This window comes from Siniperca chuatsi, linkage group LG5 (genome assembly GCF_020085105.1).
Source record: "Siniperca chuatsi isolate FFG_IHB_CAS linkage group LG5, ASM2008510v1, whole genome shotgun sequence".
Taxonomy (NCBI): Eukaryota; Metazoa; Chordata; class Actinopteri; order Centrarchiformes; family Sinipercidae; genus Siniperca; species Siniperca chuatsi.
Genome location: NC_058046.1, coordinates 1362176 through 1380339, shown reverse-complemented (window position 1 = coordinate 1380339; position 18164 = coordinate 1362176). Strand labels below are relative to the sequence as shown.

Genomic DNA, 18164 nt, shown 5'->3' with positions numbered 1-18164 from the left:
TTATTTTTAAATGATGAATCGATAAAGTTCATTTTGTTTGTTACAAAATAACTTTATTTGTCAAAGTGCTCAAACACGAACTTTAAAGAAATATTTTGGGGGGAAATGTGTATTTGAAATAATTTGTAATCAGATTTTTAAAAACAGTAAAGAATCTTTTCTTGCAGGAAACTGAAGATTGTCAAAGTCAAACAACGTGAACAAAAAAAAAATCTGCACAAACAACATTTATTAAAATAAAAAAGCATGTCAGAATAAAAACACACAACCACACCTCTCGGTCAAAGCGTCGCACAGAAACCTGCTTCAATAAAAATCAGTTACACAATAAATACAAATATAAAAGTAAAAACAAAGTGAAAGAAACTGTCAGCGCCGAATCAGGAAGTAAAATCACTGAGTGTGTTTGTAATAACAGTAATTTAATTTTTACTTATTGCAGAAATGAATCTAAATCCATAATTTGATTTTTTAAATAAATCTTGTTGCTGTATATTGACATTTGTTACTAAGTTTGCAGTTGCAGCTCGACTTCAACACAGAAAATGACCAAATTCACAAACTTTGTCTAATAAATAATAAATACACTGCAGAATATTAATGAAATGTATAAAATCAGCCTCGTCTCTGTTTGGTCACGACATTCACACCTTCAAACGTAAAATACATCCGTGTTCGAGGAGAAAACAAAACGTTAAAATCGTCGCGCTGACCAAAACACATCAGAATAATCCTCAAATACCTGATATTCAAATGTCAACATTTAATTGTAAAATCTGTTATATGGGACTGTTTGTGAAAACAGGGCTTGTAATGAAGCAGTGAACTTCAATGTCTGAGTTAATGTCATAATAATATATAATGATATAAGCATAAAAATTGTTTAAATGTTAGAAATCTGATTTTGGAATGAAAAGTTATTTTTGAAACGCAAAAAATTAATTTGAAAATACTCATAATTTAACATAATTTAAAAAAAAAAAAAAATATTCAGTAACTCAGTCAACAGCAATCCATAAAATAAATTAAACTATTGTTCTGTTTCAAAAACAATAACTTCACTCATTCACACATTAGATTAAAATATGGAAGTTCATTCCTGCCAAGGAAAGAAAAAAATTGATGAAATGTTAAAAATCAAAAGTCAAATTTCTGAGTAAAAATTTGACTTTTTATGTCAAAAGTATGATAACGTGCCAGAATTTAGATTTTGACTTCTCATATTTCCATTTTAGTGAGTCATTTTTATTGACCTTTTTCATTTTATTTGATCTCAAATTTAAGGCTGAAAATGTTTTGACTTAGAGAGTCAAGACTTTGACTAAATCTCATTATTTGAATTCAGAAAGTGAACGTTTTTACTTACTATCTCCTAATTTTTACATGAGTATTTATCTTTTTTTATTATTAACTTTTCATCTTTATTTTCTTATTGTGGAAATAATTTGACTTCCATAAAACCCTAATCGAGTAACAAAAAAAATTGTGACTCAAACATCACAGTACTCTGAAACTTCTGGACAACATTTCAACAAAACACAAAGTATTCCTGATTCTTTATTCTCAGTGAGTCAATGCTAAGAACAAGCTAGCATTAGCATGTTAGCTCGGTGAACTGAAACCATGGCTGTGTCCGAAATCACTCCCTGTTTACTATATATAGTGTGTAAATGTACCTGATATATACAGAGAGTCCTCACAAATTATACTACGGAACGAAAAAAGTGTCGACTATTTTATTTAAAGTTCTTGTGCAGCTGCTTGTGTTTGGACAACATTTAACATTTGAGAACTTTTGAAGAAAAAGTTATTTATTTTTTCAATCTAAGGTGTTAAAAAATGTCTTTTTTTTTTTTTGTTGCCGAAACTTGGGTCTCATATCAGCTCTATTACAGAATAATTTCAAACGAGACTTTAAACTTCAGACATTAAAAGTCAACATTTTTACTGTCTCATAATTTTGACTTTGGATTTTTATTTTTGTCATTTCTAACATTTCATCTATTTTTGCTTCCTTAGCAGGAATAAAAGCATGTACACTACTTTTTGCTAACAATCCCACAATGCAATGCGCTGCATTTTATAGATGCTAACTGATGATGAAGTGTTAGAAATCTCAACGTACGGCTCACTATCGGGTCTGTTATATGGAGTAGTGAGTGACTGAACGAGGGAGTGGTTTTGGACACAGGCCGTGGGCGCCACTCATCCCTGCTGCTAATTTGTCCCAGTGGTCATTTGTGGTACTGCACCTAAAAAATATATAATTAAATAATTATAATTAAATCATTTTCCCCGTAGACCTTCATTATAAAAGAGACGTCTGTAAAACTGTTGACAGGACGCCTCCAACTGCAAACACGCTCAGTTATTACTCTTTGTGTTTTGAATTTATAAACGATGAAGGTTTTATATTTGTAACCTAGAAAAGTGATTTTTTTTTTTTTATTTGCATGGCGTCCAAAAGTAAAGTCTTTGGACCGAATGGGCACGCGTGGGCGGGGCCAGCAGGGGAAACACTACTGAGCATGTGCAGTGGGCCGCACGATGCAGAAGCTAGAAAAGTGAGTGGGCGCCATCTTTGAGTCCTGTACACAGTTCTTCTAATATATCTATGAATTAAACTGTTTTATTGTGGTTTTGTTTTTGTTTTTATCTTTTCTAGTGTAGCTTTGAAAAGTGCTGCCTCAAATTATCTTGTCAGCTCAACCTTCTTCATCTTCATCCTCCTCTTCCTCACAGCAGGCAGGAGATGGAGACCTTGGTGGTGGAGAAGGGGACGGTGTCTGGTGTGGGACAAACAACATGTCAACTGGTTTATCCGACGTCTGTCGTCAGTTGAATGTTGAATCAGAAACATTTCCGTTTACAGTCGGAGCAGTTTGCTGTTTTATTACCCACAATACAAATTATATAACACTGACTTTTTAAAGATTACAGAAGGTATAAATAATATAAAGCAGAACCCCAAATTTGTATCTTTCTAAATGTGAGACAGTGCTTTGTAGAGCCGCAACAACAGGAATTCATTTTGGACTAAATATTATATCCATATATGGAAATCTAAAACATAAACATACATATTATATTCACAATGCCATGTGGAACATAGCAAACAATATTATTCCAAAATGCAGAACAATTTACAAATTATTGCCACTTTTAAAAAATGTAAAATCATTCCAATATATCTGAACAAAACATTTTAATTTAGCATCATATTTTATACGTTATAGAATAAAATAGAAATAGAAAATAGGATTTTCATAGATTTTATTTTGTCTACTGTAAAATATACGTCGTCTATTTAATACATTTTATTATTCAATATGTCAATAAATACAGTTTGTTCTCTTAAGCAAAAATAATATGAAGCCTCAAGAATAATTTAATAGTGCTGCAGTTCATCTGCTTGTTAATAAGTTGGTAATAATTAATAATAAAGCTTTTTGTCCCTCCATCCCTCCGTAGTTTTTGCGGTTCCCGAGTCTCACCTCTGTCCTCCAGCGTGCTGATGTACGCCTCGATGAACTCTTTCTCTCTGCTGTCCTTCTTCACCTCCTCCTCTCTCGGCTCTCTCCACCTCTTCTTCTTGTTCTTCTCCTTCTTCTTCTCCTCGTCTTTCTTCTTCTTCTCTTCGCTCGCTGGGTTGTCGTACAGTCGAATAAACCTGCCGGGGAACAGCAGAGACGAGGAAGCCTGAGAACAGGAGCAACACGTGCTGCACAGTTGGTCATTGTGTTTTCATCATGTTAGAGATTGTGTCTGTTGTCGCCACCTACAGGTAAAGAAAGTAACAGCTGCTGCAGTTTGAACACTACCACCACCTGCAGGCAGCGAGTGGTACAGCTGTAGTTTTGTTTTGTTTTATTCTGAAGCAGAATAACTAAATACGATTGAGCATCATTGTGTCTCACTAACCTCTCGTCAATATTTAATAATAATAATATTTAATCATTTAGTTTACGGCTGTAAAACACCATAAGTGAAATAATGTCTATTTTATTTCTCTTTCTAAACATCTGTTTGCTGTCTGTAGTCATCTGTATACAGAAAACAATTGTACCAAAAAGCAACAGACATGTAATGGATTTCAAAAACACATAAGTTTATAGTTCAGATATTCATCACCAAAAACAGAACTTTGTCGAGCTGCATTGCCAGTTTTCTTGTACTGCTGCTGTTTGGCCAAAGTAATCGGTCTGTAACTAGTCTTGAAAGTAACTATAATCAAAAACACTTCCTGTACTTTTACACCTAACTGTGGCTTTTGAAACTTACTATAATAACATTCTTATTAATAGATCGGATACCATCTTTTGTCTTAATCCAGAATCACTTGTGACAGAACAAAGGTTTCATGTGGAGTTCCTCAGGGTTCAATTCTGGGTCCACTACTCTTCAGTTTGTACATGCTACCATTAGGGGTCTGCTAGCATATTATTGATTGTTATCATTATGCAGACAGCACCAAACTCTATTAAACCCATTATAACTTTATTGCCTTACAAACTGAATTTCTGCTATGAAAGGGTGGATGCTTCCAAAAATCTCATCCAAATGAATCGGGACAAAACAGAGATTTGGTTATTTGGTTCATGTGAAAAGAGCCAAACTGAGTTCACAGCTGAAGTCATCAACACTGCGTGTCAGACCGCAGGCGGAAAATATGGATCACACAGTCAAATCCAACTTTACAGCTAAGTGCAACAATTTTAAATAAACCAGCATCGTGTTGCTTAAAGAACATCTCAAAGGTCAGATTACTACTGATGCACGTCAGGTCTGCCCAAAAAGTCTATAAAACAAACTCTTGATGCTGCTGCGAGAGTTTTAACGGGAGAAAACTAAGATTGTTTTTAAGCTGGTAAAACGTTCTTGTAAAGAGTTCTTGTGTCTGTGTGGTTCGTGTACTTGATGTCCGGGTTGCTGCACAGTTTGGTCGGGATGCAGGTGAGCTCATCGCCGCTGACGACGATCATCTTGAGCGTGGAGATGTTGGCGAGACAGTGAGGGAGGTAAGACAGGTTGTTCTTATGGACGAACAGGGTGACCAGCTGCTCCAACCTGCGCACACAGAGTTTTATATATATTTATACACACAGTTTGTGATAATTTGAGTGTAACTTTGTTTAGCAATATGCAACAGCTAAAGCACAAAGTAATCCGAGAGGATGTGTCTTAAGGAATAGTTCAACACTTATTCTCTGATATGCTTATTGTTTTTCTGTCTGAAAGTGAGTTTTTCAGATGGATATAATGTCTGTGTGTTAGGTAAGGAGTAGAGGCATTGGTTAGCCTAGCTTAGCATAAAGACTGGAAGCAGGGGGAAACAGCTAGCCTGCTAGCAGCTCTTTTCGGTGCTCTGCTGTCTTTACAGTCCAGGTCTTTTTTTTTTTGCAGCTCACATCTCTGTGAAATTCCCTCGTGAATTTATATAAATGTAATGTTTAATGATGCATTTCATTTGTTATTGACATTAAGCAAAAGTAGTTTGTCTTGTTGTGGCGAGAGAGAAGTAGAATTAGAGGGAGGGAGACGAAGAGGCAGTTTTCCTTCTGTTAATGTTCACTGTTCAGGAAATACAACATAAAGATCATTCAGCGCGCTGAGTACAGTCATTAAAGTTAATACAGTTCAGACACAAAGTATCTGTTACCAGCAATCTAATTAAGTATGTTGAGGTCTCCTAGTGGTCCAGATTACAGGTAGTGATGATGTCATCAGTTACCTGTCCATGTCCTGCGGCAGGTCAGTCAGACTGTTGTTACTCAGGTCCAACAGCTGCAGGCTGCTCATCCTCAGAGCACAGATGGGGATCGACACAAACCTGTTCTCCGCGATGTCCAGGTGAACCAGCTGCTTCAGGCCGCTCAGCTGACAGGAGTTACAGAGTGACGTCATCAACAGAGTGACGTCATCAACAGAGTGACGTCATCAACATGAGTGAGGTCATCAACATGAGTGACACGATCCCTGCAAAACCCAAACTGACCCCTGCTCTGACAAAATTATCATTTATGGACAAAATGAAGCACATAACGGATCACTGTTTGTCCAAAGTTGCGTTAAAGGAAACTTTGATTTTTAACAATCGCTGTCTTTTTGATCGTCTAAACAGCAGATTGAAATATTGACTGATCAATATTACAAAGCATTTTGTATTCAAAAGGTTGTTTGACGTTTTGCTGCTCTCTCTCTCTGAGAGTCAGATGTTCAGATCGATGCCACTCTCGTGTCTGCACTGTAAATATGAAGCTACAGCCAGCAGCTGGTTAGCTTAGCTTAGCTTAGCTTAGCATAAAGACTGAAAACAGGGGGAAACAATTAGCCTGTCTTTGTCCACAGCTAACAGAATCCATGTACCAGCACCCCTAAAGCTCACTGATTAACACATTTTATCTCGTTTGTTTAAACTGGACACAAGCCGAAGTGTAAAAACTACAATTAGCAATTCTTGCTATGTGCCCGGACTATTTCTTGGCTCTGAGCAGTTGCCAGGCAACCAGCGGAGAGACTCCAGGAAGTTCTGGTCCCAGGCAGTATCTGGTCCCTTCAATCTGAACACCTAACTCTCAGCAAAATAAGAATAAACTTCCCAAAACTTTTCCATACAAATGAAAAGGCAGTTTACCAAAATAAAATAAAATCATCAGTTAAGTGTAAAGTGTCCAGTTTCTGCACGTGTGACCAGACTAGTTTCCTGTTTAGGGACTGATAAAGTTATCAATCTGTAGATTTGCTTTATTTAATTAACCAGGTACTGAAACTACCGCAGGCTGGCTCATCCCATCCTCTCTGACTCACCTCAAACGGCAGCTCGGACAGGTTGTGGTTTCCCGCGAGTTCGAGTCTCTCCAGGTTCTCGCAGTTTCCGAGCTCTGGAGGAACTCTGGACAGACGGTTGTAGTTGACATTTAATTCTCTTAAACCCGTCAGTTTACCTGAGGACAGAGGAAACTGATACGTCTGTGCTCCGCTAGTTTTTCCTAACTCATTTCAGGATGCTGAACAAAAACACACTAAACTCAGGTATTTAGGGAATTCAGAGACATTGTCTCCCACGCTCCGACTGAAGAAAAACGGGGGAAACTAAAGAATAAAATCAAACAACCTGAATAGCTCAAAGAGATTTAACAAACTGGAACCAGGCTCAGGTTGGTCCCAGGTGAGTTTGGGGCTGAAAATCACCCGACGGCTCTCCTCTGAAACTTTATCACGTTTGAAATCTCGGGCTTCGTCCTCACCGATCTCAGGTGGCAGCTCGGCGATGGTGTTTTTGGGGATCTCGAGCACGGTGAGCTGGGTGAACAGAGCCAGGTAGTCGGGCAGCCGACGGATCTTGGTCTCTCTGACGTGCCACTCTTTCAGGTAGGTCATCCACTGCAGCTCCTTGGGGAAGTCCTGCAAAAACATTCACTCATTAACAGTTAGTTTCTCACAGATCGCTCCCGAACCTGTCGGCTTACCGTCCAATGGTCTCCGTCCAGCTGGAAGATCAGCTTGCTCTGCTGCGGATCCTTCTGATCCTGCTGGTCTCTCTGATCCTGCTGGTCTCTCTGATCCTGCTGGTCTGCTTCTGACAGATAAACAACAACAACAACATAAACAAATACATAACATGATCAGCAAATCCAGAAACACAACAACATGTTATTCACAAATATAGTAACAAAGGAATTTAATTAACTATTACAGCTTTATTTACCTGTGTACGGCAGTATTCACTTGCGTACAGCTGTATACACCTGTAAATCAGTCATGCTTACCTGTGTACGGCCGTATATCAGTCATGTTTACCTGTGTACACCTGTAAATCAGTCATGTTTACCTGTGTACGGCCGTATATCAGTCATGTTTACCTGTGTACACCTGTAAATCAGTCATGTTTACCTGTGTATGTGTCATGTTTACCTGTGTATGTGTCATGTTTACCTGTGTACGGCCGTATATCAGTCATGTTTACCTGTGCACACCTGTAAATCAGTCATGCTTACCTGTGTACACCTGTAAATCAGTCATGCTTACCTGTGTACACCTGTAAATCAGTCATGTTTACCTGTGCACACCTGTATATCAGTCATGTTTACCTGTGTACGGCCGTATATCAGTCAGTGTAGCTCTCTCCAGGTAATGGTGCAGCAGGTTCAGTTCTTTGGTCTTCAGTGTCTTACAGTAGATGCGATACTGCCACTGCTGCTCGATCCTACAGACAGACAGACATGTTAATGAAGCTTCATACTGAAGTCGTATCAGGTTTCCGGCAGACTGGATGTTCCCGTTCATTCTCCAAACCCGTGACCTTTCTGCTCTCTGGAGGCCGACGCCGACCTGCCGTCACGGTTGTACCACAGCACTGATGTTGGGATATAAATAGCAGTCTGTGTGTTCATGTTACTAAAATCAGCCCTGACTCTCATAGTTCATGACTAACAGTCAGCTCTGTACGAGTCTGTCTCCGACTGAGAGCTTAAATACTTTTACTTTTAACCTCGGCAACTCTTTGAGACAAATATGTTCGAGTTCGCCGCCATTTAACTTCAGCGCGGGACGGACAGCCGTCAGTGTAGCAGGTTAATTAATGTCGCCATGTAACTTCCATTTCTACACCCGGCGGTGGAAGAAGCACTCAGATCCTTTTAGTAGAAATACCACAGTCTAGAAATACACCATTAAAAGTAAAAGTTCTGAATTCAAAATATTAAGTACAAATACAAAAGTACTTATTATACAGAATATGAAAATATTTCCTGTCCGTCCGTCCTGGGAGACGGATCCCTCCTCTGTTGCTCTTCCTGAGCTTTCTGACATTTTTTCCCGTTAAAGGGTCTTTGGGTAGTTTTTCCTGATCTGAATCGAGGCTGTAAGGACAGAGGGTGTCGTAGTAAAACCCCAAAATATATAAATAAAACTGACATGACTTGACGGTGTTATGTTATTATAAAATATTAAATTCTGCTTTTATCACTAATGAATAAATATAAGAGCATTTTAATGTTGTAGCTTGTCAATGTGGAGCCAGTTTTACATACATACTTTCTATACTACTGGGTAGTATAGTACTGCATCATATCATATAAGCATATTATATGTTTTTTATGTAAAAACTAAAGCTGTCAAATAAATGTAGTGCGGTAAAAAGTACAATAATTCCCTCTGAGATGTAGTGGAGTAGTATACAATGAAATACTAAAGAACAAGTATGTCAAAGTTGTACTTAAGTGCAGTACTTGAGTAAATGCACTCAGTTACATTGAACTTTGCCGTAACTGACGGTGACAGCTGTAGCCGCACAGCTGTGATCGTCTTACTTGGGGAGGGCACTCTTCTCGATCCTCTCCTGCTCCTTCTTCTGTTTCTGTCTGTGTTTCTTCACTCGGACCTCCCAGATCCCTCTGATCAGAGACAGATCGCAGACCGGGACGTCCAGCTTCCTCCCCAAACCCATCTCTGCTCCTGGGGGGAGAGGAGGAAGAGGAGGAGGGGGAGGAGGAGGAGGAGGAGGCCGTTATCTCAAGATTTTAGTCCTCAAGATTAAGATCCCATTTTATTTTCTTGTAACCTCTGAAGCCTGATTTTAAAAATACCAAGTTTTAGTGGTGGAATGTAACTATGTACATTTACTTAAGTACAAATTTGAGGTACTTGTACTTTACTTAAGTATTTCCCTTTTATGCTACTTGATACTTCTACTATAATAATACTAATATACTTTCTAGTCCACTACATTTATTTGACAGCTTTCGGAACTATGTACTTTTCAGATTAAAATTTTACATTAAAAAGTCTATGATCAGTTCATAAAATACAATAAATTGTTAAAGATTAAACCAGTGTTTTTCGCTTGTGACCTCTTATAAAAAAGCAGTGTGTAGTTGTGTCTCAGATGTTTCAGATGTCTCTGAGTTGTTATCAGTGTTAACTGTATATAAAGCAGTTAAAACTAGCTAACTGTATATAAAGTAGTTAAAACTAGCTAACTGTGTATAAAGTAGTTAAACTAGCTAACTGTGTATAAAGTAGTTAAAACTAGCTAACTGTGTATAAAGCAGTTAAAACTAGCTAACTGTGTATAAAGTAGTTAAATTAGCTAACTGTATATAAAGTAGTTAAAACTAGCTAACTGTATATAAAGTAGTTAAAACTAGCTAAAACTAAACTAGCTAACTGTATATAAAGTAGTTAAAACTAGCTAACTGTGTATAAAGCAGTTAAAACCAGCTAACTGTATATAAAGTAGTTAAAACCAGCTAACTGTATATAAAGTAGTTAAAACCAGCTAACTGTGTATAAAGTAGTTAAACTAGCTAACTGTATATAAAGCAGTTAAACTAGCTAACTGTGTATAAAGTAGTTAGAACTAGCTAACTGTGTATAAAGCAGTTAAACTAGCTAACTGTGTATAAAGTAGTTAAAACTAGCTAACTGTGTATAAAGTAGTTAAACTAGCTAACTGTGTATAAAGCAGTTAAACTAGCTAACTGTGTATAAAGTAGTTAAACTAGCTAACTGTATATAAAGCAGTTAAACTAGCTAACTGTGTATAAAGTAGTTAAAACTAGCTAACTGTGTATAAAGTAGTTAAAACTAGCTAACTGTGTATAAAGCAGTTAAAACTAGCTAACTGTATATAAAGTAGTTAAAACTAGCTAACTGTATATAAAGTAGTTAAAACTAGCTAACTGTATATAAAGCGTAAAGTATAAAACCACCTCGAGCAGCTAAAACAGTAAAATTCGACTCTAACATTGATGCATCTGTATTAATAATTTATTTATTGTAATATATCAATCACCGGCCGATTTTCTGCAGAACAAATAGCCTACTTTTACGTTTGATACTTATTTAGCTAGTAATGCTTCTGTACATTTACTTAAGTAGACTTTTACTAGTATTTTTACATTGTTTATTATTGGTTTATATATATATATATATATATATATATATATATATATATATATATATATATATATATATATATATATATATATATATATATATATATATATATATATATATATAAAACATGGTTTAGTGATGATCAGGAGAGGACCAGAAGTGCAGTTTAATGTGTTGAGATAATTAAACTGTTGGTCTGAAAAATAAATGGTCCACTATTGTTGTGGATGCACTTCTCCTTTACACGGTTAATGTGATGTATATGCATTGTCGGCAATGCTTTACTCATCACACCACTATGTCACACTTGCCTTGTATTTTTGAGTTTAATTGCTCTTGTATAGTTTAAATTTTTATTACTACTCTGATACTTCTAATTATTGACTTTTCTCTATTTATCTGTACGTCTGTGTCCTTGTGCTGCTGCAACACCTGGATTTCAGTCAGTAAAGGCTTATCTCATCTTAATTGGTTAATAAATTGCCGATCATAACAAAAATCACAAAAACATAATTTGCTACTTTGTGAGAAGGATCAACAAAAACAGTTTTATAAAGGTAACGAGATCATGAGACATCAGCTCTAAACAAGATGTCAGCAACTACAGCAGAAACATTCATTCGCTTTCAGTTTAAATGAGTTGAACGGATCGCAGCTGCTGTTTGCAGGTCAACGAAAAGCTCTTCTCATCTTCAGTGAGAACACCTGTTTCTGTTGTTTCAGCCGCTCTTTAATACTGGCTTTCAGGGGAAATGAAAGCATCGCAGATGTCGAGTTCACTGAAACTGAAGTGATGAAGAGGAAGAAACCAAAGCTGCAGAGCGGAGGCTGTGCTGCAGTTCTTCCTCCTCCCAGGTGTTTGGTCTCATCACTCAGCAGACGTTAATATGACAAACACAACTGCTCCCGAAGAGTCTGCCAGTGTGTCACAGCAAACTCAACCCACAAGAGGGCTTTTACTTTGAAAACCGTCGGCCTTTGCGGCCCAGCTGGCAGTAACGTCCTCTTCCCCGTGGACAGATAACAGGACACGTGTCCCATCACATCATCATGATGTTCAGTTAAACGTCTCATTTAAGCCTCGAAATGCAGCTGAACTGTCGGCTTTAAATGACTTCCTCTTTCCTGCAGCTCGACGCTGAAGCTCTTATTTCTGCTCCCCCGAGTCTCGTCTCTAAGGCAACGGTTCTCGGTTCTCTTTCCTCTTCTGTTACCAAGTCCAGGAGCCACTATGGACCAGGTTCTGACTCTGGACCAACACGTAAACCCGTGGGCCGTAACTCCCCGTATCACCAGCAGGTCTCTGAGCTCCTCTGGTCAGGGTCTGCTGGGCGATCCTCGATCCAGGATTAAAACTAAAGGAGTCTCTGAGGTTGAGTTCTTCTGTTTTCTTCTTCTTCTTCGTCTGTATTCGTGTCGGGTTTCTTTCACAAAGCGCTTTGCGACGTTCGGCTCCTGTATGATGCAGTCCGGCTCTTCTGCGGTCTGGATGGATCGGCTCGAAGCGGAGTTTCTGATCCCCAGAGGATGAACCACGGGGACTTTTCCTCTGGCGCCACCAACACCTCACATCCCGACAAGACACCTCCAACGCCAGCGACTCAGCTGAACGTTAGCGTGTTGCGCTGACATATTAAATGCTAGTATGTTGACATGCTAACATGCTAAATATAAGAGATGAAGGAGGAGGAACTCGACTTCCCATGAATCATCGGTCACGTTTCCAGTCGCGTCTGCTGGCTGGAGGACGAACTTCATCCTGCCGTTTGTGAAGCGGCTTACTTTAAGAGCTGCTAATCCGCCTGTGTCTAAATAAAGACGCATTTCCTGCGTGTGATTCAATTTATTTATATAAATAAAGATATATAAATAAATATATAAATGATCCCTGTTACAGTAAATCTAAACCAACAGGAGTCCTGTGTTCTTACCTGTGAGTTCCTGTCAACGTCCTGCTCACCTTCACCAGCTTGTTTACTGAGATCTGACTGTGTGTGTGTGTGTGTGTGTGTGTGTGTGTGTGTGACACAGCATGCTATTTTTACCAGCAGCGATGTGTGTGTGTGTGTGTGTGTGTGTGTGTGTGTGTGTCACATGACGCCACCGCCTCCTCACATACGAGCATTTGTCTGGACCGCTCACATGACGTTCCCTCGTGTGTAAATCAGGTGACACACTGTGATGTAACTGCTTTTAAATGAGTTTCATTATAGTTTCACTCACACAAGAAACTAAGCTTCACTTTTATTCTGAAAAACGTATCTACGTTATGTTATTTCAGCCGGTGTGTTGTTATTTTATTTTTGTATGTGCGACATCTGAGCACAATAAAAGATATAATGAAGGTATTACAATCAGACGAGTAAAAAACTGCACCTTAAGACTAAATTTACAATTAATCAAATTATCACAAACTAACTGCCACGCAGTGAACCTGCGGCCTCCGGGGCCCCTGAGGGTCTGGGGCCTCAGGGCCGTTGTACGCTTTGCCTGTGTTACAAATAAGTATTTAATGAGCTCGCTTGAGTGTTCAAGCGCCGTAAAATGAACAGCGAGCAGTCGTCATGTTCGTTTCCCGAAGCACCAGCGGTGGAGGAAGCACTCGGATCTCTTAATTACTTTATACACTGCTCGGTATTTGAATCTATAACAATACATCGTGCTTTATTTGTTGATTATTATATTCTGTATTAATAATCTGAGTCTGTAAAGTAGCTAAAGCCGTCGGATAAATGTAATGAAGTGCAACATTTGCCTCTGAGATGTGGCGGAGTCGAAGTATAAAGGTGCAGAAAATGGAAATACTCATGAAGTCCCTCATGACTGGACGTAAACACAGTACAGGTGAATGCAGCGATCCCCACATTATATGGCGAAGTGTTTACAGGTGTTAAAGGTGTTACTCACTGAGCTGCAGCCTTTAACTGTGCAAACGTTTGGACACAACTGTGTCTCCATCAGAGTCCGAATGGACAGAGACCCGGGGCAAACACATGCAGACGGGGACAAACGAAAGGACAAACCTGCAGCAGCGCTCACCTGATCTCCGTCTGCGTCCGCTGCTGTCTGTCCTTCAGCTCGTGTGTCTCTCCACCTGCTCAGGTGTGTCTGGTCTCAGTGAGACGAGCTGCTTAAACAAAGGCTGTGTGCGTAAGCGAGGGGGACATCGTGCGGAGGAGGGGTCCGTCCTCCAGCAGAGCTCCTCGGGAGGCCCCCGGAGGCCGGACTCCGCCCACAGCCAACCTGGAACAGGTGCGCGCTCGTCGTCGGATGATTGGGTGAGCAGGACTTCAAAGAGTCTGATTACACCTCGTGAATCCGTGCTCTGTTGCTTCAGATGTGACGGCGGCGAGCGGAGGCGACTCCCAGCCTTCGTCATCCAAAGATCTGAAATCCAATTATCCAATCACAAGCGAGCACCTGTTCCTGGCTGATTAAACGTGAGTTTGCCTCTGATGAAGTTAAAGGCTGCAGCTCAGTCAGTCAGTCCATTTTGCCCTCGAAAATCACCAAATTCGAGTTTGTCAGAAACAAAACTCGTGCTGTTTCCTGTCGGTTATTTCATCAATGAAAAGTTTCAAATTGTACATTTTGAAATCAAATTTTCAGAAAATGTAACATGTTGCTGTTATGATAAAAATGCCATAAACAGTAACAGACGATCGAAGATTTAATCCACCGCTGACTGAAAGGTGTCGTTTATTTGCACATATAATAAAAAAGCCAAACAAAGACACTTTGCATTTTTCATTTCACTTCATAAAAAAACCAACAAATGTTGGATAAAGAATATCTCCAGTAATAAATCCCAAACTCTGGAAGGTTATTAACATATAAAACAGTAACGTCAGTGCTTTTCTTTATGAACTATCATGACACGACGGATTCCTTGTTATTATCCTGTTGTTATGCAGGGATATTATTACTGTTTAGCGGCGACCGGAGGCCGCAGCAGCTTGTGATGTGGCTCCTTCAGTCCTGGTTTACAGGTCAAAGGTCAGCAGCAGCCTGCTGTAGTTCTGCTGCTCCTCCACAGGAGGGCGCTGCTACACAGACAGCATGTAAAGACTCCCACTGTGTAACAGCTCAGAATCAGCTCATTGAATTATTATATTAATAATTAAGAACATTGTTCCAGTAAAACTGATGATTCTGATCTTATTGTGAAAGTAAACCACCCACCACCTTTGTATCCGCTTCTTCTAATACGTCCACGTCCCGGTCATGAAATGGTCCGGGACATAACTCGCCGTAACGCCACGTGTTGTTTCTACACTTTGGTGTTTGTTCACAGAAACAAGATATAACATCAGTGAGCTTCAGAGCGGCTGGGAGGGGGAGTTTGTTACAGAGCCAGGCTAGCTGTTTCCCCTTGTTTCCAGTCTTTGTGCTAAGCTATTTAGCGTATATACACACACACACACACACACACATATATATATATATATATATATATATATGAGAGTGGCATCAATCTGAACATCTGACTCTGAGAGAAAGAGAAGAAGACGACTTCCTGTTGCTCAGTGTGGTTTAAAAGTCACATAGCAGCAGCCGTGTGACGGACTGTTTATATTAGTACAACACAGTGTGTGTGTGTGTGTGTGTGTGTGTGTGTGTGTTTAACACCTTGGGACAGCATCATGTCACGCCCCGAGAGGGTTGAGATGTCAAACAAGTGTTATCACCCAACACACACACACACACACACACGCTCGTAAAATGTGTTGTGAATTCATGACATCATTGTAAAAGTAGATCACTTTCTGTTACTACACAGGATATATATGTCTGCAACACGCACACGCACACACACGCACACACACACACACACACACACACACACGCACACACACACACACACACACACACACACACACACACACACACACACACACACACACACACACACACTGTGCATGGCATCATTTTGAACACTGATCACTTGCCTGGGTCAGTTTTTGTGCACAGTGTTGAGTAAACACGCACACACACTTGTGTGTTATTACACGGCTTTGTTGAATACTCGATTCTGATTGGTCCAATGACGGACGCAGTCCTGATCGCAGACTCTGGAGTCCGATCACTTCGATCCGCAGGAACCGAAACGTAACGGCAGAAAACACGGCGGAATATTTTTCTAACATTCATTTTAATGCGTTTGGAGAAACTTCAGGTGCGTGGCCAACGGCCGCGCTGAAAGCGAGAGCGAGGAAACAGTTCTCCTGTTAGCCTGTCGCTACACGCTAACTCACTTAAGCGATGAGCCGTAGTGATGATAATAATATTGTTAGCAAAAAATTGCGTTTCCAGGTGTTTGAACTGCAAAGGCAAGAAGCAAACAAGATAAACGAACGTCAGAATCCCCAAAGATTCACCTCGTCTCTCTTCACCATCAACCGAAACGTTCAGTTTAACGTGAATTATAACGCTAAGTGTGCTAAGCTAATCTGTAAACGGCTACAGGGGTTATGTTGCCGCGGACGCGCTTCCAACCGTAGAATCTAACGGACTAGTTTTATTAGCGATACGATCATTTTTAAATCAACATTATGTGTCAGATTATTGATTTCCGGGAGAACCCCGACAGGCTGATGCAGGAAGGTGTGTGTGTGTGTGTGTGTGTGTGTGTGTGTGTGTGTGTGTGTTTAACACCTTGGGACAGCATCATGTCACGCCCCGAGAGGGTTGAAATGTCAAACAAGTGTTATCTCACACACACACACACACACACAAACATTAAGTGTGTGTGTGTGTTATTTATCTTTAATGATCCAGAATGTGACAGCTGTCAGAGTGCTGACAGTGTGTGTGTGTGTGTGTGTGTGTGTGTGTGTGTGTGTTCGTGATGATTGACGTCTGATCACTCATGCACCACCGCTCTTGTGTTCTGGAGCTTTCTTCAGTCATATCGCATGATCTTCATCAGCAGGTGGCGTTTGAACAGTCGTCATGGAAAAGTCCATTTCCACATTTACGTTCCCGTCATCTCCTAATGAAGATCATGTGATGCGACTGAAAGCTCCAGTCAACCGATATTACAGCAGACTGAACACGGACTGTGTTCAGGTTTCAGCTCTCTGCAGGCTGATTTTCATGGAAACAAACTGAAATCAATCTAAAAACTGATTGATGAAGAGGAGAAGGATCAGCAGTGTGAGATTTGCCGTTAAAACACGTAAAACCAGCGGCGTGGTCTGACAGACGAGTGAGGAGAGGTCTGCGGCTCGTTGTGTGGTTTCTGTAAAGTTTAACGAGCGTCGGCAGCGTCAGCGCACTGATTCATCATTTCGCTCCTGCAACGTGTCGGACTCGCGCTGAACAGTTTAAAACAAAAAGGATCCAAGTCGCTGCAGCAGAACCGGAGAGCCTGTTTCGTTCCACACGTTCGTCTTCCTTGTCAAAATATGGCGCCTACATTACCCACAATGCAACTCTGACAGGTGTGTGGTAGACTGTGGTGTGTCACGCTAGCGGCGGCTAACGTAGCCCGCAGCAGAGACGAGCAGCGGAGGTCTGCTGAGCTCACGTCTTTCTGACGCCACGTCTTCAAACTCGAGTGAGAGACGTCACACAGCTCCCTCTGAGACACTAAGGGCTTCATACTGCTTTTAAACATCTGCAGTAGAACTCCCCAACACCTGGAGACACCTGGAAACACCTGGAGACACCTGGAGACACCTGGAGACAGACACTGATGTGGACAATCAGCTCGAAGTTCTCCACGTTCGGTCTTTCTCAGCAGAACACACCGTTTGTATCCTTAAGGTCTAAACATGTTGAATGCATTCCCTCCTCAGAAAACAACACAAGGAAGATGTTAATACACTGAAACCTTCATCAGTTAGCACTCTTCTTCCTCCTCCTCTTCTTCTTCACTGTCATTTCTTGGCGCAGTGCTTGAGATCACTGATGGTTTGGCTCAGATGTGATTGGATTAGATTCAGCTTTATTGCCGTTACACGTGTGCAAGCTGTCTGAGCTGTCACACTCACCTGTCATTAACCTCACACATCGCACTGCCTCACCTGAGCACTTATCCCAGTCACCTGTCACTCATTACACACCTGCACTTAATCATCACTCCACTCCCCTACAAAACACCATCCCTCACTTGAGTCAGTGTCGGGTCTCGTTTGTAGTAGGACAGATCTTTGTATCCAGACTCCTACCTCGCATCTGCACGTGTCTTCCCTTCTCCTGAGTTCCCGGTTCCTGTCCCGTGTGTCTCCGGTCTCCAGTGTGTGTCACTACTCCCCCCAGAT

At 40.3% G+C, this 18164-nt stretch overlaps 1 protein-coding gene across 5 annotated transcripts; it reads right to left on the bottom strand.

The window, feature by feature from the left end:
* Window positions 1-212: 212 nt before the first annotated feature.
* On the bottom strand, window positions 213-14122 carry lrrc2 (leucine rich repeat containing 2). 5 transcript variants are annotated; one of them, XM_044197509.1, is made up of 10 exons: window positions 13939-14122; window positions 9312-9456; window positions 8091-8206; window positions 7470-7579; window positions 7248-7404; window positions 6808-6944; window positions 5732-5877; window positions 4915-5067; window positions 3495-3670; window positions 213-2786 (listed from the first exon to the last, which is right to left on the bottom strand). In XM_044197509.1, exons 2-10 carry the CDS (start codon window positions 9446-9448, stop codon window positions 2737-2739), a joined length of 1182 nt encoding a protein of 393 aa, XP_044053444.1. In that variant the 5' UTR covers window positions 9449-9456; window positions 13939-14122; the 3' UTR covers window positions 213-2736. The 5 variants fall into 5 exon arrangements, with proteins under 5 accessions (XP_044053444.1, XP_044053443.1, XP_044053447.1 ...); XM_044197508.1 differs by lacking the exon at window positions 13939-14122 and adding an exon at window positions 12831-12979; XM_044197512.1 differs by lacking the exon at window positions 13939-14122 and adding an exon at window positions 12831-12979 and having other exon boundaries at window positions 7470-7576.
* Between the last annotated feature and the right edge of the window lie 4042 nt (window positions 14123-18164).